Source organism: Tachypleus tridentatus, chromosome 5 (assembly GCF_004210375.1).
Source record: "Tachypleus tridentatus isolate NWPU-2018 chromosome 5, ASM421037v1, whole genome shotgun sequence".
NCBI lineage: Eukaryota > Metazoa > Arthropoda > Merostomata > Xiphosura > Limulidae > Tachypleus > Tachypleus tridentatus.
Genome location: NC_134829.1, coordinates 42282151 through 42306975, shown reverse-complemented (window position 1 = coordinate 42306975; position 24825 = coordinate 42282151). Strand labels below are relative to the sequence as shown.

The following is a 24825-nucleotide window of genomic DNA, read 5'->3' as shown; positions in this document are numbered from 1 at the left end:
CGTGTTCCTGTTTTGTTCAGTTATCGAATATTTTTTTCTAGAAAAAACTCTTTTGTTGTATAATGTTCCGACAGAGACATCAGAATGTTATCACATGATAACAATATCACAAACCTTTTCAAATGAACTTGCAGATGGTATAAAAATATCTTAAAAATTCAAAATCCTTATTATGTTCACAGAATTAACGGATTGGCAATTTTAGGTCAGATGAGGCACCTATGTACCTAATGTCCAGTTGCTTTGTTATTAAAAACATACAGTGAAAAAAGGAAGCTGACGTCTATTATAATTAAAATTATACATTTGACAGAGTTTTGGTTTCTTCTAATATCATTTTCTCGATTCTATACATTTCTGGAATTTCGAATCAACCAAAGTTTCTAAGCCGTGAAGGTGAAACGGGAGAGACTAAGTGAAAGTTATCCCCTCTTGTGTTATGCGTTGAATAGAAGTTTATTCAACTAATCTTACAAAACGCCCCCAGTAACAAAGCAATATGTCCGCGGACTCACGCGGCGAGAAATCGGGTTTCGACACCCGTTGTGGGCAGGACAGAGATAGCTCATTGCGTAGCTTTGTGCTTAACTTCAAACAAACAAATCTTATAAAACAAGCTTAGGTTATGTAAAAGTAGGCTTAGCAGTCTGCCAAATGCCATAAGAAGACTGATTAAGATGGATTCCGGAACAAAAAGCTGGTACAGTGAACCAAATGGTTCAAAGGTGTTAAAAATGAACAATTAATATTGACAGTGGGATTGTAAAAACTCTGTGCGAGAAGATAAAAAGCGGCTGAAATAATTGAAGCAATAAGAAGAGAGATTTATGAGAAAAACAACAACAAATGTAATTGGCCATAAGTTGAGAAGTTGAAGGCACATGCAGAAGAGATAATAATTTACAAGAAGATAGTTGGTTTAGCAGCGTCAAAACATGCTTGCCAAATCCTCATTTAACTGGCAACCAGTTAATAATTACAGTGAAATTTTAATCAAGATGTATAAAAACAAAGAAGGAATTACATGTGCCAATAAATGAAGCAAACAAAATGTGAACAGTTACAAGTAGTACTACAGAAAGTTCTCAAACATATGCGATCTATTAATACTAATGAAAGACTTAACTACAAAACTTTGTCAAGAAGGTAATAAAATAATAACACACAAGAAATGGAGGAAACCGTAAATTTTCATGAAAGAAACGACTTACTACTTGCTGCAGGAACGTGTTAACACAGAGGTGTACACAAAATGGCACGAAAGTAACCAGAAGGAACATACAGATATCAAACAGACAACACTATTGCAAATAAACGATGCAGAAGTATAGCTGATGACACAAAAGGCTTGTAAACAGATGTAGGAAGTGACAGTAATATCTATGTTGGGGTTGGAAAAGATAAACATAAGGAATCTTAGAGAAGACAAAGTGTATAGGCAAATGAAAAAGATGAGATGATGTGGTCTGATAAAAAAAGATGCAAAATAACAGAAGAGGTAACAGGAACAGGAAACTTGAAAACAGATATGAATCGAGAAAGATGCTAAGTTAGGAAAGTTGTTTGTTTGTTTTTTTTAATTTCGCGCAAAGCTACTCGATGGCTATCTGTGCTAGCCGTCCCTAATTTAGCAGTGTAAGACTAAAGGGAAGGCAGCTAGTCATAACCACCGACCGCCAACTCTTGGACTACTCTTTTACCAACTAATAGTGGGATTGACTGTAACATTATAACGCCCCCACGGCTGAAAGAGCGAGCATGTTTGGTGCGACCGGGATTCAAACCCGCGACCCTCGGATTACGAGTCGAATGAGTTAGGAAAGATCCAGAAGTTCTGTTGGTGATAAGTAAAGATCAACTGTTAATCAAGGAAGAAAAGATGATAATAGAACTTTGAGGTAACTTTGACACCAACAAACGCTTTAATGGACTAGAGGCTATATACGAGTATATATACATACATATATATAACCAACTTTATCTATGTAATTATGATTTGTAGAGTGAGAATTAATATCACAACAGTATTTTTACCTTATTCTAATACTAATTATTTATTTACTTTGTAAGTTTTGTTGTTGTTTTTTTTGGGGAGGTTAACTGACAAACCAGCACGTTCTTGTTGACAAGAAACACACTTGAAGTAAAAATGTATCTCAGAACGGCTGACCAACCTGAAGATGACCGAGGAAGGTCAAAACGTTGCTCTCTGATTCATTAGTAAAAGTGTTAATACCTATACCAGTCGTTCTGAGAAACCAGCAGGTTACTGTTCTTGTTATTTGGTCGGGTTCAAGTAAAGTTTTAACGGCAGAAATAACTTGTGTAAAACTTTGTTAGAAATTTTACGTTAAACTTTATCAACATTTTGAAAATTAATATATCAGCAGCTCTATGAGCACGAAGTAACTCGGTTTAAAGTTAATTTATACTCTCGTAAAACATCGTATAAATTACTGTTGTCTAGAGTTTAAAGTTAATTTATACTCTCGTAAAACATCGTATAAATTACTGTTGTGTAAAGTTTAAAGTTAATTTATACTCTCGTAAAACATCGTATGAAATACTTTTGTGTAGAGTTTAAAGTTAATTTATACTCTCGTAAAACATCGTATGAATTATTGTTGTGTAGAGTTTAAAGTTAATTTATACTCTCTTAAAACATCGTATGAATTATTGTTGTGTAGAGTTTAAAGTTAATTTATACTCTCGTAAAACATCGTATAAATCATTGTTGTGTAGAGTTTAAAGTTAATTTATACTATCGTAAAACATCGTATAAATTACCTTTGTGTAGAGTTTAAAGTTAATTTATACTCTCGTAAAACATCGTATAAATTACTTTTGTGTAGAGTTTAAAATTAATTTATACTCTCGTAAAACATCGTATGAATTAATGTTGTGTAGAGTTTAAAGTTAATTTATACTCTCGTAAAACATCGTATGAATTATTGTTGTGTAGAGTTTAAAGTTAATTTATTTACTTTTGTGTAGAGTTTAAAGTTAATTTATACTCTTGTAAAACATCGTATGAATTACTGTTGTGTAGAGTTTAAAGTTAATTTATACTCTCGTAAAACATCGTATAAATTATTGTTGTGTAGAGTTTAAAGTTAATTTATACTCTCGTAAAACATCGTATAAATTACTGTTGTGTAGAGTTTAAAGTTAATTTATACTCTCGTAAAACATCGTATAAATTACTGTTGTGTAGAGTTTAAAGTTAATTTATACTCTCGTAAAACATCGTATGAATTATTGTTGTGTAGAGTTTAAAGTTAATTTATACTCTCGTAAAACATCGTATGAATTACTTTTGTGTAGAGTTTAAAGTTAATTTATATCCTCGTAAAACATCGTATGAATTATTGTTGTGTAGAGTTTAAAGTTAATTTATACTCTCGTAAAACATCGTATAAATTATTGTTGTGTAGAGTTTAAAGTTAATTTATACTCTCGTAAAACATCGTATGTATTATTGTTGTGTGGAGTTTAGTTAATTTATACTATGGTAAAACATCGTATGAATTATTGTTGTGTAGAGTTTAAAGTTAATTTATACTCTCGTGAAACATCGTATGAATTATTGTTGTGTAGAGTTTAAAGTTAATTTATACTCTCGTAAAAAATCGTATAAGTTATTGTTGTGTAAAGTTTACAGTTAATTTATACTCTTGTAAAACATTGTATAAATTACTGTTGTCTAGAGTTTATCATTCACTTTCTGACGCATACTGTCTCCAGTTCTATCTCGGGCAGAAAATGGAAGACTTCATACTTTTAATGAAATGAAAAATTTATGAAAAGAACACTTTGATATAAAAGTGCTCCTTTATAAAGTACAATATATTTGAAGCCATACAATCAAATTGTATATACATAATCCTTTGCACGTTTTTTCAGAACAGTGTTAGAAAGAGTGAGTGGTACTCAATTTGATCTTTTGTACTCGCACAAAAACGTATCCACATAAATCTGAACTGGCTTTTACTACAACACTTGAGACAGAATTACTCCAGAGAAATTTAAAATTCAGAACACTACACCACACCCTGTTGAATCTTAGCACTTGACTACTTATGTGTGTTTTCTAATTCAAAGGATGGTTACACGTTTCATCTTGTAAATTATTCAGCAAATAGCGTCAATACGAAATACTGTATACATACCTATCGTTCCCTGTTACGAACATTCACGAATTTCGAGATACCCACTTCGTGAATGTACTTGAGTTCATTTAAAACCCTATATGAACAGTTCATAAGAAAATTGTTTCAATCGTTTCGAACATCGATGGTTTACTACGAATGGTGTTTCAATGTATTTGTGTTACGCCTACATGATACAATATATTGTTGCATGGTAATAATTTGTAACGACATTCCTGTCACAGTAAATCAGTGAAAATGTTCTAGAAAAAAACATTAGTTGTTTACATAAAGAAAATATGGAAACTTTTATCGACATTGGTAAAATACTATATTTGTTGATGGATTTTGTCAAGGTATCGTTGAGCCACTTTAAAGCGAAAATGAGTCTACAGAGATATTCCATTTTGTCAACAAAAACGATAAAAAAGATTTGTCCATTCAATTAAACCCTTTTTATATGTGTTAGAACTGGGTTCAGCTTATAAAATATTTAACGATTACATGGTTTCAAACAGAAATCCTATTAAATGGTGGCTTTGACGTTGAGAGAGACAGAAATGAACGTGTCTGAATTTCAAAATGTATTACTCACCGACAACCAGTCAGTACTCCAGACCCAGGTAGAATATTGCCTTCAATCAGTGCCAGGCTCTGTAGAGAAGATCAGTGATGGGTTGTTTGTTATTAACACGGTAATGTTACACTTACCATATAAACAACAACAACAACATTTGAGACAGGTACCACGATAGTGAGAAAACTACATTAAAATATGTTTTAGCTGAAAGATGTGGGGAGTGTATTATATTTAAGAAACCACTGGGTTTATCTGAAATCCTTTTCATTCGGGACTACATTTCACGAACTACCTTTAATGAAACTGCAGTTTTGAGAAAATAAATTAAGAAAACAGATTCAATGAAACATGAAAAGCACAGCTGATAATTATATGTCTCATAATCATTTGAATTTTTACTCACATTTTTCTCAAAATAAAGAAATTCATCGTTGTATAGCACGTCTATTAATTCACTTAGAAAAGTGATGAAAACATGAGTTTTATTAAAATATTTATTGTGTTATAAAAATACTTTTTATAATACGCTAAACATTATTTTTAAGGACGAATTGTTTTTGGTTGGTTTGTTTTCGTAAACACACTTCCTGCTTTCGGTGAGTAAACTCTCAATTATGAATTTGCATTACTATTTCGAGTTCTTAAAAGCCAGGAGTTGTTATGGGCAGCCAATAAGAAGCAAGATAACATTTCACGTGAAAAAGTAAAACACTAACTAACAACTCTTCAACGAAAAAGTGTTCTTAAATGCAATACGTGGTAGGTTTATCTGATACATTTTAGCACTCCTTGCAGTATACTAATCCAATGTATTTAATACGTTGAAGAAACTGGAGACCACTGGAAGTGCTAATGTGAAAACAGAACGGTATACATGGTGCTAAATCCTCCATCTAGGATTTATTTTGAGAATTCAGGACATGATGTCTGATTTTTCAAGTGGGTTACAATCTACAAGTTGCTCATTACACCTGTGAAACAAGGCGTTGGTAAGAATGGTGTCTTGAACGTTGACATTTGGATGTGAAAACTTCGATAGGGAGCTACAAAAACTATTATTTGTTGCTTGCTTTGAATACTTGACTGCATCTCAATGAATTATTTGAATGTAACTGTGTTATTCCAACCATGAAAAATACTAGGAGTAGAATCGTTTGAAGTTGTTGTGGGATGTTGAATGTTGTGCTGTTTCACATAAGCTGTTTTGAGTAATGTAAGCCCTCACACTTAACATCATTTCACTTCGGGGGGGGAGCATAAGTTTAAACGCTGATTTATTCAGTTCAGTTGAACATCGAACGCCCAGAACCTTTGCAAGGCTGTTTTAGAGACAGAAGGTAATACCGACAAATCTGTTTCTTTCTTGTAACAAGCAAGTGTTAGGTAACAGAGTTTGACTCAACTTTTTATAAGAAACCATAAACTCCCTGCTTAAAGTAAGATGTACTGCTGTCTCATGGACCCCCCAGTGGTTCAGCGGTATGTCTGCGGACTTACAACGCTAAAAACCGGGTTTCGATACCCGTGGTGGGCAAAGCACAGATAGCCCATTGTGTAGCTTTGTGCTTAATTTAAACAACTAAACACCAGCTGTCTCAAGTTCTTTAGTAATAAAAAGTTATTTCGATATATTAATTTTCACGTATTTGCTTCAGTTTACCATCTTGCATATTATAAGCATATTCAGGTTAAGATTTTTGCACACAGAATTAAATACAAAAGTTGTAATGGTTTTCAAACGACACCTAAAACTCGAGTGTTTTCAAATGTCGTGCTATTCTTTATTCTTCTAAAAAAGAGTAAACTATACGAAAGCGATTGAGTTTTGGGTGTCGTTTGAAATCTGTTTGGTATAAATAAATATTCATATAATATAAGTTCTTGTGTATACTTATTTTTATGTGTAGTTTACGTTTGTTTGTCTGTGTCTATCTGCTTCATGTATTGAGATTTATTTTATTAAGATAAAACCAACAAAATTCAAGCTAAAATAATCATTACTGGCTAGACATGTAATATATTTTATGTTTTCAATTCCAAATAAATTGTTTTGCTTATTAAAAAATCCTTTCAACAAACTGAAATCGAAGAACATACAAGTTAAACAATAATCACTTTAAAAAATCCAGACTTATTCCATTGTGAAGCCCCTAAATCGAGAAAATTACGATACAAAGAAGAAATGTGTTATTATAAGAGGTTAAAAGTATCAAAATATTCAGTTATTTTAAGGCATTGCCTAAATCTGGGTTTTACTTTCTGAAGTGAAAGTACAGAATTATTATTATATAATATATAGTATTTCAATTATTATTATTATATATAATATATGGTATTTCAATTATTATTATTATATATAATATATGGTATTTCAATTATTATTATTATATATAATATATAGTATTTCAATTATTATTATATATTATTATGTAGTACTTCAATTATTATTATATATTATTACATATAATATATAGTATTTCAATTATTAATATTATATATTATTATGTAGTACTTCAATTATTATTATATATTATTACATATAATATATAGTATTTCAATTATTAATATCATATATTATTATGTAGTACTTCAATTATTATTATATATTATTACATATAATATATAGTATTTCAATTATTAATATTATATATTATTATGTAGTACTTCAATTATTATTATATATTATTACATATAATATATAGTATTTCAATTATTAATATTATATACAATATATAGTATTTCAATTATTATTATATATTATTACATATAATATATAGTATTTCAATTATTAATATTATATACAATATATAGTATTTCAATTATTATTATATATTATTACATATAATATATAGTATTTCAATTATTAATATTATATACAATATATAGTATTTCAATTATTATTATATATTATTACATATAATATAGAGTACTTCAATTATTATTATTATATGGTATTTCAATTATTATTATTATATGGTATTTCAATTATTATTATTATATATAATATATAGTATTTTGAAGTAAATTTTGCTTCAGTTTTTTACAATTGTTTTTCGTAATCGTACGACTGTCAGTAAACTTTTTAGTTTTTACTTTTTTTGTATCTTAAAGCAACTTTCATGTTCTTCGAAATGTGTTTCATCAAACTATATATCAAGTTGTCACTGGAGTGGATGTTCTGTTTGAATGCTGTTCCCTAGGGGTCACTACTTTAGTGTTATATAAAAGAAGAGTGTAATTACCAGCTATTTAAGCACTTACTGAAGTTTTTCAGTGATATCATTGGTTTAAATGACTAACCGTCAAGAAGGTTAAAAAAAATTCCAATTTCCAGCAGCAGTAATCGATACACAGGATCATCAGATATTAGAAACATCAGTATTACGCGAATTTAAAGAAAGAATGATGAATCTTTGTAGAATGGACGGCAACAGCCTGTTGTAGAGACACAAAAATACAAAAAAGTAGTTCGCTTTAAAAGGTTATTCCTCTTTGTTTCTGGAATACGTTTAGAACTAGAACTGCAAATAAGATTTTTTCCGCCTTGTTTTTGTATTTCTATCATAAAAAACAGTCTGCTGTTTGTTCAGGGTTAGAATTCATGGCCTATAACGTTAATATTTTGACCTGCATACCCATGGTGTGTATAGTGCATTATTTAGCTATGTGCTTGACAACAAAACAAGTATTTGTTATATTTATATTTATAATCAAGATGTTTCAAGCGGTGAAATAGTTTATTCGCATTCTCAAATACACATATGGTTCATTTTTTTGTTTGGTATCTATATTCAAACAACACATATCCTAAATAGATGGCATCTTTTAAAATTAATTAAAACATTTTTAAAAGCTTACTGTTCAAAAACAAAAACAACAGCTGGAGAGACAAAACAAACAAAGAACAGGAAACGAAACGAAAAGCAGCTTAAAAGTACATATTTTTTACTAGATAGCTTTTCAGTATATTATCTTTTAGAGAGAAGCTCTTTTCTTTATTTTCCTTTGGGTTTTCTTATGTGTCTTAACCCTAATTCTAAAATTCAAAGTGGGCGTGGAGATAAAAAAATATTAATGACAGAAGGCAGCAAATTTTGTTCAAATGTCAATGTACAATGTCGCTTGACTTCCATCTGTGAGTAAAGGAGTTCTGCAGTTAATGATAAATAGTAACTAGAAAAATATTGTGCCATTCATGAGGGATGTCTTATATCTATAGGAGTCTAAATACACGATCACGTGATAACCCAGAAATAGTCTACACCTACAAGAGACTACAATAAAGACCCCAAATACACGGTCACATGATTTACGAGGAATGTTCTATCACAAATCACGATAGTAATCACTAGGAATTGCATAAAAATCCTACGAGAATGCCAAAGAAAAAAGCATCTTAAACAGCTAGGATTCAATTAAAACAACACGTAGGAACCTTTACTATTGACTGCTAAGACTGAACCTGTATAAACATGCACGAGAAACATGTAGTTTAGATATACAAGGAAATGAAAATACTCTTGAAGCAGCCCTCTTGTAATTATTATTATTATTCTATTACCAGTCTGCGGCAAAAACGGGTTTGGTATATTACACCTAAACATTTTGTAGAATACTAAATAAAATATATATATATATGTAAAAACTGATCGTTTCGGTTGAGAAAATATTTTACGTAGAGGAGTGAAGAACGTTTCGAACTTCACTTCTCTACGTAAAAAAATTTCTCAACCCAAACGAGCCGTTTTTACATATATATATATTTCTCTACAAATGGGTTTTCTCGACATCACTGAATATTAAATAAGGTTCTAGAGACGTTGTTGAGTTAATTTGTTTCTTCTATATCTAAAACAAGCTAAAAAAATAATTATAATGTAAACGATGTTAAGATTATCCCTTGAAGAAAGCCTCTTAGTGGCACAGCGATAAGTCTGCAGACTCACACTGCTAAAAACCGGGTCTCGATACCCGTGATGGGTAGAGCACAGATAGCCAAATGTGTAGCTTTGCGCTTAATTCTAAACAAACAAATACCCCTTGAGTTTACTTTCTTACAAATATTTGATGTTCTTTTAAAAAACGATACCGGAATTTCCAGTAAGTAATAGGTAAACGTAGATGCTAAATGTAGATGCTAAACGTAGATGCTAAATGCTTTATAAACGGTAGAATTGATGTCATAAAGGAGCCAACGCCAATATTGTTTATGAAACGAAGAAGTAAAAAAGAATCAATACATTTAATATTAAATTTTGTAACACAAATTTCCAGAATAATTACTTAAAAAGATACCAAGGTTTGTTTAAAGCGATCTTTTAGATGTACATATTTTATTTGAAAAGGCTGTTTTGGTAAACATAAGATTTTATACGCATATATTTGCTCATTGCTGTGAATCATATACATAGATAATTTAGTTGCACAGAAACAATAAATTCTCAAACATCTCAATGAAAATCACCCATTGCAGGTTAATATTTTACATCTTAAACAAATGCGATTAAATAGTTTGTAGCTACAGTAAATCATCATGCACCGTATCAGCTTACTGCAAGCTATGTTAATTATTACTATGTATAAGGCTAGCCTAGCTGCGATATGAAGTAATCTTTTGCCCACAGCTGAGCATGAAAACCAGTAAACAAGATACATACAAAACTAGGAAATTAAAAAAATGTAAATAGTGATTGTAAAACAAAAGTAAGGAAACACGGCTGAAGATCTGTAGACATTATTTACTCAAACTAAAAACATTATTTTGACTCTACGCTGTTACGTAGACTTACATTTGGGGGAGTCAAACTAGAGATTTATAATTTAAGTATATAATATCTACAGTATTTCAGCCTCGTTTTCTTATTTTTTTACAATCCCTATTTGCAGGCTTTTAAATTCTCATTTTTAATTTATTTTGTATCGAGAGGAAACCATACTACCAATGGGAAAGAGTTTTGTATGGAGAGGAAACCATACTACCAATGAGAGTTTTGTATGGAGAGGAAACCGTACCACCAATGAGAGTTTTGTATGGAGAGGAAACCGTACCACCAATGAGAGTTTTGTATGGAGAGGAAACCGTACCACCAATGAGAGTTTTGTATCTAGAGAAACCATACTGCCAAGAGGAAAGAGTATACATTTACGAACACGTGATTCTCGAGAGATGTACTATATCAGGGGTGTGCAACAGGCGGCCCGCGGGCCACAACCCGGCCCGCCAAGCCATTTAGTGTGGCCCTAGTTGTTGTAATCTAACCATGTGGCCTGATCTGTAATCCAACGCAAATGGAATATTTTTAAAAGCATCGATCCTACGGGATTCCCAGGCTTCGACTCGACAAACTTCTAAAATTATCTTTGCTAGAGAGGAGCAGGCCGAATTCGATTGGTCGGCCTCCTTAGGGCATGAATAGGTGACGTGCACTAGCACTATTGTCTACGACTCAACGTCATGTCCTGAACCTCGCCTTCGCCCGCTGGCGACAATTTTCCCTAACCTCTGCTGTCCGTCATTCATTATTGGTGAAAATTTTATTACCTTTTACAGTTACTACAAGAGATTGAAGGTAAATTGATTATTATTTAGCATATTGTTGTGACTTTACTGAATTTATTAAAATTTTTGCTTTCAGATGCATCTGATTCTATGTACAGTGTGACCTCGTTATTCGCGGGGTTACGTTCTTTACCCTCCGCGAATAGCGAAAACCGCGAATATTGGACGCAGTTTTAAAACGTATATGTATGCGATTATATACTATATGAAATGCTTCCCAAACACTAATGATACTTATACTCATTGATGCAGTAATAATGTAGCAATATTGCATACTGTTATGTATTTCACTAAATTGTACCGTGCGTTACCGGGCTGTGCTTTGCCGTTTGCGTTGTTGGGGAAGCTGAGGCAGTCAGCCAATAGCAGTCCAATCTTGTTTGGTGAAGACGACAATTGATAAAACGGCTTGATTGAGTAAATACAACAGAAATCTCCTCGAAAAGCCCTTTCAGTCTCTGTGACCTACAAAACGCAGTTCGCGCATAACCCGCGAATATGCGGGGCCGCGAATGGCGAACCGCGAATAGGCGAGGTCACACTGTATTTTGCTATTCTCAATTAATTTAAGTACCGGAAGGCTATGATCGGGATGCCAATTTAGAAACATGTGTTTCTGTCCATAAGAGGTTCCATGTGTAAATAAATTCTATGTTTTTTTCTACTTTGCTATTTTCGTGAGAATAATTTTTGTTTTGATTTCAGGGCTAGTAAAATGTCAGCAGTTAAGAAACGAAAAATTGATGATGAGGGAAGGTTATTCAACAGTGAATGGTGCACAAAATATCTTGTTGTCCCACATAATCAAGGTGTTGTCTGCCTCGTCTGTCAAACTACAATTGCAGTCATGAAAGAGTACAATATTAAGCGACATTACGCAACTAAGCACTCCTCCCAGTTTGATGAAATTGTTGGTCAGGCACGAAAGGACAAAATTGAACATTTAAAACATCCATTGAAAAGCAACAAGGTGGTTTTACCACTTTCAAGAAAAATTCAGAACTGGTGACAAAACTGAGTTTTAAGCTTTGTGAATGTATGGCAGAAAAGGGAAAGCCTTTCAGTGATGGAGAATTTATTAAAATTGTTTAACAATATTCACAGAATATGCATGTCCAGAGAAAAAATATTTGGTGGAGCAAACTAGCCTTTCCGCTTTACTGTCTCACGCAGGACAAAAGATCTTTCAGAGGACATCAAAGAAACTTTGAAAGAGAGATTGAATTCGTGTGAAGCTTTCAGTCTGGCTTTGGATGAAAGCACTGATATCAATGACACATCCCAACTTGTCATTTTCATCAGAGCTGTTACTGCAGGCTTTGATGTTTTCGAAGAGTGTTTAGATATGGCAAGCCTTTCCTCCACAACCACAGGACAGGATATTTGTGAACAAGTGCTTAAGGTTGTAGAAAAGTTTGAACTGAATCCTTATAAATTATGTGGTGTTACAACAGATGGTGCTCCTTCCATGACAGGTAGGACAAATGGATTCACCAAGAAATTTCTAACTGCAATTGGAGCACAAGACGTAGTTGTAAGCCATTGCATTATTCACCAAGAGAGCTTGTGCACCAAAGTTCTGGATTTTGCAGAAGTCATGAAAAATGTCGTCCAATGCGTAAATTATATTCGAACACGAGGATTAAATCATCGACAATTTAAAACTTTTTTAGATGAGCTGGACAGTGAGTATTCAGATGTTTTGTACTTCTCTGCTGTACGTTGGCTTAGTAGAGCTGCTACTTTGAAGAGATTCTGGAATCTGCGAGAGGAGATTAAGTTCTTCATGGAGAGCAAATGTCAGAATGTGGACTTCTTGAGCAATGAGAACTGGCTGAATGACTTAGCATTCCTCACAGACATTACACAGCATCTGTCTGATTTAAACTTAAAACTACAAGGGAAAAGTCAACTTGTGAATAAGTTGTTTGAGCATATTTGTGCTTTTGAGAAGAAATTGGAACTTTTCCAGGTTCAGTTGAGAAGAGCCATATTGACCCATTTTACATGTCTTGCAACCAGGAAACTGGAATTTCCTAATCTGGATTGCACCAAATATGGAACCAGTGTACAAAAGCTGTGTGATGAGTTTGCAAACAGATTTCCAGATTTCAGACAAACTGAAATTAGATTGAAATTGTTCGCTCAACCTTTTGATTTGGCAGTGGAAGACAGTCCTGATGATTGCCAAATGGAACTCATTGAACTGCAGGCTGACATGGACACTAAAAGGAAATTCTCTGAAAACAGTTTGCTAGACTTTTACAAACTCTGTGTACGTGAAAAGTTTCCCAATTTGTCCCGTCATGCACAAAGAATTGCCTCCCTTTTTTGGTAGCACCTACTGCTGTGAGCAATTTTTCTCCAAAATGAAGCTCATCAAAACCAAATGTAGAAGTCAGCTGACTGATGAACATTTGACCAGTCAGTTAAGAGTGGCAACCACTTCTGTCAAAGCTGATATTGACAAGCTCTGCAAGGACTCTAAATTTCAAGTGTCGCACTAAAATGATCACTCATGCAAAAATATAAAATATTATTGCTTGCATTTTGAGAATTTTTTTTAATTTATTGTGCATGTACACGAATAAGCTTGTTTTTTAAGTGGCCCCGCTTGATTGATGAAGTTGGTTATATGGCCCACCGACGAAAAATGTTGCACACCCCTGTACTATATCTAAAGAACCTGTACGGTCCATTAAAAAAGTGTCTAAATGTAAGGTCACGTATTTCTGAAATATATTTTATACTAAGAAAAGAAATATTATCCATGAGGGTCAGAGCCTACGTTCATATAAATGATTCACTAGTGAGCCTAATATTCAATATTCAGGGCCGTATGACTCATAAAAAATAATCTATATTTAGGATGACTTGTGACGTGACAACTTTAATGGATTAAGGATCACATGTTCCAAGAAAACAACAACAAATTAATGAACTGAAAGAAAACAAAACAAAAAGTAATAGAACAAATAAGTTCATGCTTTGTAGTAATTTTAAAATATGTATTTTGCCTTAGTTGGTTTACGATCACATGACATACGTAATTTGTCTTATGATCACAAATGTTTTCAAAAATGTTTTCTAAGAGCAAAATTAACAGCATTATAAGCCTGTGTTTATAAATCTGTTTTCTTTCGTATCGTGTCTTTAAAATGTTTTCTTGGAGCAGTGATAGTTAGCAAGATAAGCTGGGAGCGTTGTAGGAGTTTCGCATTTAGAAAGTTTATGAAATGAATGAACGAGTTCTGTACTATGGTAATGGTGTGTTTCTTTATCGAAGTAGTGTAACAACAGTCAATAAATCTAAATATACGAATCCCATGACATATACACACAGGCTATTATTCATTGTTTGTGTCACAATAAACAAAGTTAAAAGTGTGATAAAACCTAAAAGTAAAAAAATATAATAATATTTTATTTAAGTTACTTTTCCACAGTTAATTATGAGCCATCAATATCTTCGAAAATATTTACATGAATTACTTTCTGAAGTTAAATTGTATTAAAAGCAAATTAAGACAAATATATTGAATAAGAAGCAGAGATAAGAGCTGCTGTTTCCTTAGTATAAGGCCCAGCATAGCTTGGTGGTTAAGACACTTGACTCGTAATATGAGGGTCGCAGGTTCGAGTCCCCGTCACACCAAACATGCTCGCCCTTTCAGCTGTGGGGACGTTATAAAGTGACGATCATTCCCACTTTTCGTTGGTAAAAGAGTAGCCCAAGAGTTGGCGGTGGATGGTGATGACTACCTGCCTTCCCTCTTGTCTTACACTACTAAATTAGGGACGACTAGCACAGATAGCCTTCGTGTAGTTTTGCGCGAAATTCAACAACAAAATAAATAATTCTCAGTATAAAGATATATAGTGGACTATTTGTACTTCGTTTTCAGTGGCGTAGCGAAAAGTCAAAAGGCTTATTGCGCTATAAACCGGGTTTTGATAACCTTGGTGGACACAGGACTAATAGATCATAATGTAGTTGTATGCTTTGTAACAATCAAACCAATCCACCGTGGGGATTCAGACTCCAACAAAAAGCGTTGTAAATCCGTAAACTTACCACTGACCTACTGGGGTGTAATATAAATAAAACTGAAATTAGAATTTTAATTAAGGGTACTAATTACGCTTCAATTACGGAAAAGAAAAGAGGAATCAGAGACAAAAGTTCTTATTTTTGTGTAAAAATCAAAATGAATAATAATAGTAAAAAAAAAAAGAACAACAATAAAACAAACCAACAACTTTGTTATTAATATTTTGGTACTTTAGTAAATTACAAAGTAATTTTGTTTGGAATTATTGGTTATTGACAACCTTATGAATGGATTACTTTGTTGAAATAGAAACTTTATTCAAACTCCCAACTAATTAGTTAGTTCGACTTCTCAGTGAATGCAATGATTAGTTTTCATTCTCTCGCTAATATTTAGTTCGCAATTACAATTTGGAAATTTCACCACCAGAGTGATTCATTCTCATTTAAAAGTAATTAAGCATTTTATAAGTAAGATTCACTGGACGTTTAGAAATCGTCATTTTATTATGTTTATATTATTTCAGTTACGTGTTTTTAAGCGCAAAACTTACACAGTGGGCTGTCAAACTTCGGATTTTTAGTGCTGTATACTATTTTAAGTTTCCTACCGTCGCGGCATGGCCAGGTAGTCAAAACGCTGCTCTGCTCCTCCGAAGGTCAATCCGCCCTCCTACCAAACATACTCTCCTTCTCAGCGATTGGATGAACATAACGTAAAAATTTTGTTTTTGTTAATAATATACATTTCTTATTTGTTAACTGTGTTTTACCGATGGGAATTTTTTCTTACTTATTTTCTTACCTTTGTTTAAAATTTCTGTTGCAAATTCGAGTTGTTATGCAAAACAGTGAATAAACAAAGAGTTATTTTTAAATAAACTTTATCATAAACAAGTTACTAGAAATTAATTTAGTATTGGAACGTTATGAAAATTTTTAACAGCGCTGAGCTATTATAGGTAGGAAATCTGTATAATTGGGTTTGGACATTCAACAAAGCTTTACTTTTTATCAGATGATTCTTTGTAATTTACGGGAGGTCAAAGTATTCTGAACAATTAACTTCTACTTTATTACCACTCGCGCTTCTCTGAGAAATTTGTATTATATTGAAGACTATGAATCTCTTCCAGAACTTCTATTGAGCTTCTTCGTTGTCTTTGGTGTTCAGTTTTGTAGCGGTTGTTTAGCACAATATATGGTCATTGTAGAACTAAATAAAGGGGAAACCGATGAGAAAAAGACTGCTACAATTTTCGCCTCGGTTTTATGGAAAAGCAACTAAAACAAAAACAGCTTCTAAGGTGTACTTAACACTCTATACATACCGTTAAGCCAATATTTTTAGCGAGGGTCGTCTCCGAGATATTTGCAAATGGCTTATCCGCTCCCCAACATTCTACATATTTGCTCATCTTGGAAGAAGTGCGACACCTAGTGGAAGTATCAGATCCTTTATTCTTTAACTTTGTCTCGTCTATTTCTTCCTATGAAAAAAAAAAATGAGATTATGAAATATAACACCTAACAATCAAAATCACAAATAGGGAATAATTGTTTTAATGAAAGTGTTACGTACAAGGGAAATAATTATCGTGAGTAATTACTTTAATTACTGTGAAAATGTCAAGAAAATATTATGCATTCCTGTTAAACATCTTTGCAAAAATATTCATTAAATTAAACATACTATAATAATTTCAAATGATCCTTTTTTTTTCAAGAAAAGTATTATCGTAGAAAAGCAATAATTTTAATTTATCTGTAGCTAATAATGTCAGTTACGACACCTGGTGCTTATTTACGCAAGCATTCAATACTTTGGGGGAGGGTTTTCAGCTCTGAAACTTATTATTAGAATGGATAGAAAGTCAAAGGCAGCTCACCTTAGGAGGAATTATAAGAAATGTTTCCATTTGGTGATCAAGACGAAATTGGTCATTCAGAAGACCTTGACGTGGTTCAACTTCAAATTGATTGTCCAGCTGGTGCAACGTTGCCATGGTGATATGTACTCGTCTGAAAAATTGTGCAATGGAAATAAAAAATTTAGGCACTTTTCATATATATTGAAAATATATATCGAGAGGTTTTTCCTGCAGTTCTAAATTTTTCATTTAAAAATAAAACAGCACTGAAAATAAAATACGAAATTTGAAATGAAAAATGTTGAACTTATTATTATTATTGTTAGAAGGAATGTAGTTTAGAAGATCTAATATATTATTTTAATAATCCTAAGAAATGATGTAACCTGTTGGTCAGTTGTGGAAAACTCTCTTGGACAATTTTAGAGTTACATATAAAAAGAGCGAATGGATGAGAGAGACGCAGCAGTGTAAGTAATTCACCTTAAATCCCTCTATTATTTATTTCGGTTTCACAACTCTAATATAATTTTGTCGACGAACTCCCCCAAACACAGTGCAGAATTAATCGGAAGAGCTTCTACACAAAATTGTATTTTCTTTTTTTTTGTTGACCATTACAAAAGATGAAAGAAAGTTTGGTATTGCCTATCAATGAAGCTTTGTACAAGATCACGAGTCGCAGTCGTTCTAGAAATCGTGCGGCAGCACAAAAGCTGACATTGAATACAGAGGGTTGGTTCTCTTATGAGTGATATTGCACGAATATAGATGATGGCAGTGAAAAGATGAACCACATTATTAAACCTCTGATCAGATCCGTATCGATTGTTTTCTAGTGTACTAATATTTGCAGGGTTGTCTTCAAGTAAGATGTGAGTTTACTTATAATAAAGCCACATTGGGCAATCTGCTGAGCCCACGAAGGGGAATCGAACCCCTGATTTTAGCGTTGTAAATACGTAGACTTACCGCTGTAGTAGCGGGTGGCGTCCACGAACAGACTGGTCTAAGTTTTAACCAGCATTTAAATCTATTCTGTGTTGAAAACGTTTGATTTTCACCAGTGTTAAGCATTCGTTAGTCTATATGCCACGTGTTCATGTACTGTTTACACAAACACACTGCTATAGTAATATAAAATTGATGTTAGATCTTTGTTAGTCTATGTGCCACATGTTTATGTACTGTTTACACAGACACACTTCTATATTAATATAAAATTGATGTTAGACCTTCATTAGTTTATGTGCTAAGTGTTTATGTACTGTTTACACAAACACACTGCTATATTAATATAAAATTGATGTTAGGCCTTCATTAGTTTATGTGCTAAGTGTTTATGTACTGTTTACACAAACACACTGCTATATTAATATAAAATTGATGTTAGATCTTTGTTAGTCAATGTGCCACATGTTTATGTACTGTTTACACAGACACACTTCTATATTAATATAAAATTGATGTTAGACCTTCGTAAGTCTATATGCCACGTGCTTATGTACTGTTTACACAGACACACTTCTATATTAATATAAAATTGATGTTAGACCTTCGTAAGTCTATATGCCACGTGCTTATGTACTGTTTACACAGACACACTCCTATATTAATATAAAATTGATGTTAGACCTTCGTAAGTCTATGTGCCACGTGCTTATGTACTGTTTACACAGACACACTTCTATATTAATATAAAATTGATGTTAGACCTTCGTAAGTCTATGTGCTGTGCTTATGTACTGTTTTCGACTTTGTGAAAGGAAAGATCAAAACTTTCTTGATGTATTACGTATTCAATGTCCATTAACTCACTTCATATCATCCTCTTATCGATGAAGCATATGCTTATTTTCTATTGCAAACACACAGTTTATTTTTATTTGTCAACTAGTTATTACCTTTATTTTTTCCAAGCTAAACTGAAATAATTATATTTATAATATCAGGGCCTTATAAATGAGATTAATTATCGCACTGCCTTAGAGATCTTCAATTTTGTTTCTTACCTAATGACTACGTTACAGGCGAACTAAGACAGCTAAGTTCTTTTGGGATTACAAACAATGCATACGGCATACAATACAGGAATTCGTTAGTATAATGGATTTGTTCAGTCCATTTCGCCTTTCTGTATTCTCCACCCAGTAGCCCATGAACATTTTTCCTGTCAGATATTACTATGGAACAAAGCTTTAGAAACATACTTCTCACAGAATGCATTATTTATTTAGTTACTAAGTAACGTATATAGAATTCTAGTCTCTTGAATTACTAACAGATACAATGGTGGCTATCAATACATTTCAATATCTTTAACATTTAGATACACACATCAGATCAGGTAAGCGTGTGGCCTATGCATATTTGCGACCTTATATTAACTTTTCATATTTGATGTTATTTGTGAAAGATATCTATTATTCAACATCGTTAATAGAGGTTTTATATTGAGTCTCTTAAAAATACAGACCCAAAGCAATGTTGTCTGATATCTATTGCTATTGGATATATTAAATATAGAAATTTTGGGTATGGTTGTTTGTTATGCATTGTTATTATTTTTCTTAACATTTTGAGAATGTATGCTTAATATATATACAAATTCAATAGCCAGAATACTCTGGGAAGGTATATTGTTCATCCACAGAGGTAGTTCCATCTGTGAGAAAGAATGACTTATGTTCTTAAAGATATCACAATATCAGGTTTCTTGTATCGTTATTACCTTTTACTCGTGTTTTTTTATAGCATAAACACGTTAAAAGTTTCTTTGTTGCTATATTTTTATTTTGGCAATTACTTCTTAAGAATTTTTGTTTAATATCTGTCGATTTAACTAAAAGAAATAAAAAAACGGCTATTCTTTCCTATGTATTATTAATATTAAGTAGGTTCAACATGAACCTGTTAGAGATCATTATTTTATATGTATTTTAACATAAAAATAATTTAAGAAAAACATATGAGAAACTATTTGAGAAATGTATTTTTAATATTCGGTGATGTCCTTCAGAAAGTCTTGCCATCTTATGTGGATGTCATTTGGAGATGAGTTAAACCAAGTGCATTAACATTCTGTGATATCTATCTTTTCTTCTTCGGACTCTGAGTCTGAAAATCTAGTTTTCTTGTAATGACTGTCTGACTGTTCTTTTTTATATTTATTGTCTGGGTGTTGCGATTAAATGTCAGTGGGTTCATCATGTGTGTTGAGGGAATTGTTTCTTCTTCTACTGTTGTCTGGATTTATTAGTCTCGATGCAGAGTTGAGCTTAGTGAGGCTCAGATTTGGTAAGTAGTTCCTGTGGATATTTGCAAGTTTGGCCACCAGGTGTTGGGCTAGTAGAGTTGAAACTACTCTTTTGTTGTGGTTTTTCGACATACGATGAAAGCAATATAGAAAAAAAACAACAACAGCAAGAGAAAGTTTTTTTTTGAGTAACTGGCGGGAAGTGACTACTACATTAATAAAGGAGGTAGTCCCAGTCTTTGTCGATGTGATTTTATGGATAGCATGCATCTCGGGGATATGTCCTCATCAGGAATTTGTTTGATTTCTTCAGTAATAATGGATAGATACACTATCTCCAGGAAAGCGCTGAAGAAACTGGAGCTGCTTATTAATGGATGACATTCCATACGAATTTCTGAGTGAGTTCTAAGGGAAACACAAGTCTGTTGTCGAGCATTGTTGAACACGGATTTCGCTGTGATAAAAATGTTCGATTTTACCACAAGAACTATGGTTTTGGGTTTGTATTTCCTGATGAAGTTCCAACTTTCTTTGAAAGAATATACAATTGGTAAATTGTCAATTACCATAGAATTCGTCATGGTCTTCTCTCATCTCAAACCTGTGCATCATGACTAGAACTGTCTGAAACACTTTAAACTTTATATAGATTACGAACCTGAGCGACAATGAATATGCAGACCTGTGAGTAAATTTCTTAATGTTGAATCCAACCAGGAAAATAGAACGACTGAAAACGTTTCTGGAGCTTTCAAGGCAATGTGAAACGTAGTTGCAAATATGGATCTGATTAATTTTGTTAAACTCGGAAAACTTAAATATTTCTTATAAACTTTTTAATCTCTGAAGCTTACAACAGATTGGAAAGAAAAACACGCTGCTCGGTGTAACACTCTTATCACAAAAGAAAGGTGAAATCTGTCGTTATTGGTTATTAAAGAAACTAAAGTTTATTTGTTTGTTTTGTTCTTTTTATTGTTCTTCGACATTTGTACAAACATTTACAGAAGCTATTGCACCAAATCTCTCTATTTTTGAACTGATAGACTAAAAGGAGGCAGGTAGTCAAGAGCTGGACAACTATTGCTGATCAAATAGTAATCAATATTATAACGTACCCATGACCCCAAAGAGCGAATCGCGGCAACGGAACATGAACCTGTAATGCCAGATTCACAGCTAGTCCAGTAAGACACACTTCGTCTTCAAAGCTGTAATGAAACTGGCGTATACTAATCACATACCATTCTCTGTAGATTATTTAGAAAATCTAAAGTTATCACAAAAACACTAAGAAACTTAATTGTCTTAGAAAGGTTACAAATAATGTCTGTGTTTTAAAAAATTTCAGACTTTTCTGTTGTCTATTTGGGGTATTAAGAACTTATATTTTTATTAAATGATTCTACTTGTTTTATCACATTTCAAAATAACTGAAGTGGTCGTTCTCCACGTTATCTAGGAAGAAAAAAATTAATCTGTTGTGGAAACTCGACTGTTTGTGGTAAACGCGAAGCTGTTAATGGTTGGTTAATATTCGCTCCAAAATACATGTTAATGTAAGGTAATTTATCAAATGATCCCAACACAGATCAAATGTACTACTCTCACATCAGGAATATGTATGATTCATTTTATTTAAAAAATAAAAATAAAATCAGCAATTATTTGTTTGCTTGCTTTGGAAGTTTGCACAAAGCTACACAAAGGTTACTCCTACTTAATGTTCCTGATTTTGAACTTACAGACTACAAGAAAGACAGTTAATCAATATATTGTCAGATTCACGCAGTCCATCACGCTAGCCACTAAGCAACGCCCGGCCAATTAACTTATTAATAAACATATTTTTCATCGTTCCATTATAATTTAAAATCCCTCCTAATCCCTAAAACAAAAATTAGGTAAAAACAAAATATGTTTTCTGTTTTCAGCGTTAGAAAGACTCGAAGTATAAAAGTTACGTGCTTATATCTGCAAAGATTCAAGAAATTATAAATTATGTCACTAATTTAAGTTCACTCTTATTTATAATAGTTCAAGTATTTTGATATAAGTATTATTTTGATTTGCTTTAGATAAAAGATGAGTAAAATGTTTTTAAAGATATCAGAATTACAGTTTTTAAGTTAAAGTTTCAGGAAAATTATAAAACAGTCAAAATCAATATTCAACTTTAAGGCACGAGAAGAGTTTGGAAATAGCTTTGCATTGCAGATTAGATATGTTTGAAGATAGATTAAAATCAATTGATGTTGTTTACAATCTATGTAATGAAAAGAATAATATATGTTGGTCAATATATGTGTGTATGTGTGCTGGCTCACATGGAAACTCAATAATCCTTAAGCAGTACTTTTATGTTTATACGAATAGAAAACTACGACGTTTCTAACATTAAAGACAACTACTTTATAAACAGAAACAAAGACGGAAATACTTTAATTATTTACCTTTCCCCTTCTTATAAATAATACAACACCAATAAATCTCAATAAAAGTTCCAGCAAGCACTTAATTAACAATCGACAATCATGCTTAAAGTTTAAGTAGGTTTTGTATACGAAGCACTAGTTTAACCGCTATATAATATACGTCAGTTATCCTTAACAATCGCTACCACAAGTTCATTTATTTTCAATGCTCTACAGCTAGTACATTGTGCGAAAGTAAATAATCACAGGTTTTAGGTGATATATAAATGCGATTTATACATTTATATGTACACAGAAATGTACACACAAAGGATATCGCAGCAGTTAGTTTTTTACACTTCTTGATACCATAATTTTAAAATTTCACCTTTTTATAAATATCACACACTTCCAACTATTTCAATACAGCCGCCTCAAAATCGGCAGTTAGGCCTAGAGTCTAAATACTTTTCATACGCGAATAACGAGTTTACTCGCTAGGGGAATAACATATCACATCATTTTATCTATTATTCGTATCAGTGCACCGGCCTTTTTGTTAATTCTTTAAAGAAGTTAAAAACGTGAAATAGAAACAAACGAAGACTTTCACACTTATTCATACCATAATTGTAAAAATGCACACTTTTGTATCTATTTTATGATGTCGCTTTATTAAGAGTTCGATCAATAAAAAATATATCTTAATATCTTAGTGTGTGTGTTTTTTCTTATAGCAAAGCCTTACTGGGCTAATGCTGAGTCCACCAAGGGAAATCGAACCCCTGATTTTAGCATTGTAAATCCCTAGACTTACCACTGTACCAGCGGAGAACAATATATTGCTGAAAGACAGCGATCGTCCACAAGGACAAGGTGTTTACACTAAGATATATTTTGTTTATAGTGAATTACATGCTTTTAGATTTCTTTACTTAAATTCTAAATATTCTGCCTAGTATGTTTTTGTTTAATTCACGCCCAACTATATAATATAACAACAGTGTCATTTAAAGGATTTATCTGTGTGAAATAGATAACTTTTTCATATCCTTATATAACATTCCTCTGAAGAATGCTCTGCATATGGAAAATATATTTAGGTTTCGGCTCATATGGTACAGCACACGTTTCGTATGAAGGAGATCTGGAATTCAATCACGTTTATATCCAAATTCGAATTATTTTTCCTAAACAGTGTTTCAGTAGTCAATTAATTTTAGCATCTAGTATCAATTAATTAGTCAATAGTACTATTAAAACTTCAATGAAAACTTAGAGACATTTTCGAATGTCAGTTTTTTTGTTATTATGCACAAATTTACATAAAGAGCTATCTGTGCTATATCCACCACGGATATCGAAACCCGGTATCTAGGAGAATAAGTGTGTGTGTGTTCTTCTTATAGCAAAGCCATATCGGGCTATCTGCTTAGCTCACCGAAGGGAATCTAACCCCTGATTTTAGCGTTGTAAATCCGTAGAGTTACGGCTGTACTAGCAGGTGGCAGGAGGATAAGTCAGTACACATAACGCTATGCTACTGGGGAGACAGTCGAATGTTACGAAAAACGAACTAAAATAGTTTAGAAAAACTGTTCTGCTTATTTTTCTATCTTTAAAATCATGTAATTATTCATTATCACGTAAAGCATTTGAAATTCTAAATGTGATGCGAAATATCAAGCATACATCTAAATAGGTAATGCCCATTGTGGATGGATGCGTCAGAAAATTATCATAAATCATCCAAGAGGAGTTCCTTGTCCAGAGAGCTTGTGAATACGTACCAGTATTTCCGTGTGTAGAATGCACCTGCCACTGCAGACAGGATTATCTCCCGGGATTTAATGTGTAGAATATGGAAATATACATTCAATGTTTCTGCATATAGAATAATTAATTGACCAGAGGCCACGCCCAAACGTCCTCGTTACAAAGAG

At 32.6% G+C, this 24825-nt stretch overlaps 1 protein-coding gene across 1 annotated transcript in view; it reads right to left on the bottom strand.

The window, feature by feature from the left end:
• LOC143251010 (adenylate cyclase type 2-like) overlaps nucleotides 1–24825 on the bottom strand; it is a 178744-nt gene that overhangs the window by 48549 nt on the left and 105370 nt on the right. The window contains exons 9-11 of the mRNA XM_076502285.1: nucleotides 17228–17360; nucleotides 16670–16828; nucleotides 4744–4802 (exon numbers count right to left, since the gene is read on the bottom strand). Of these exons, the coding sequence (XP_076358400.1) occupies nucleotides 4744–4802; nucleotides 16670–16828; nucleotides 17228–17360 (351 nt within the window). The remainder of the gene's footprint in view (nucleotides 1–4743; nucleotides 4803–16669; nucleotides 16829–17227; nucleotides 17361–24825) is intronic.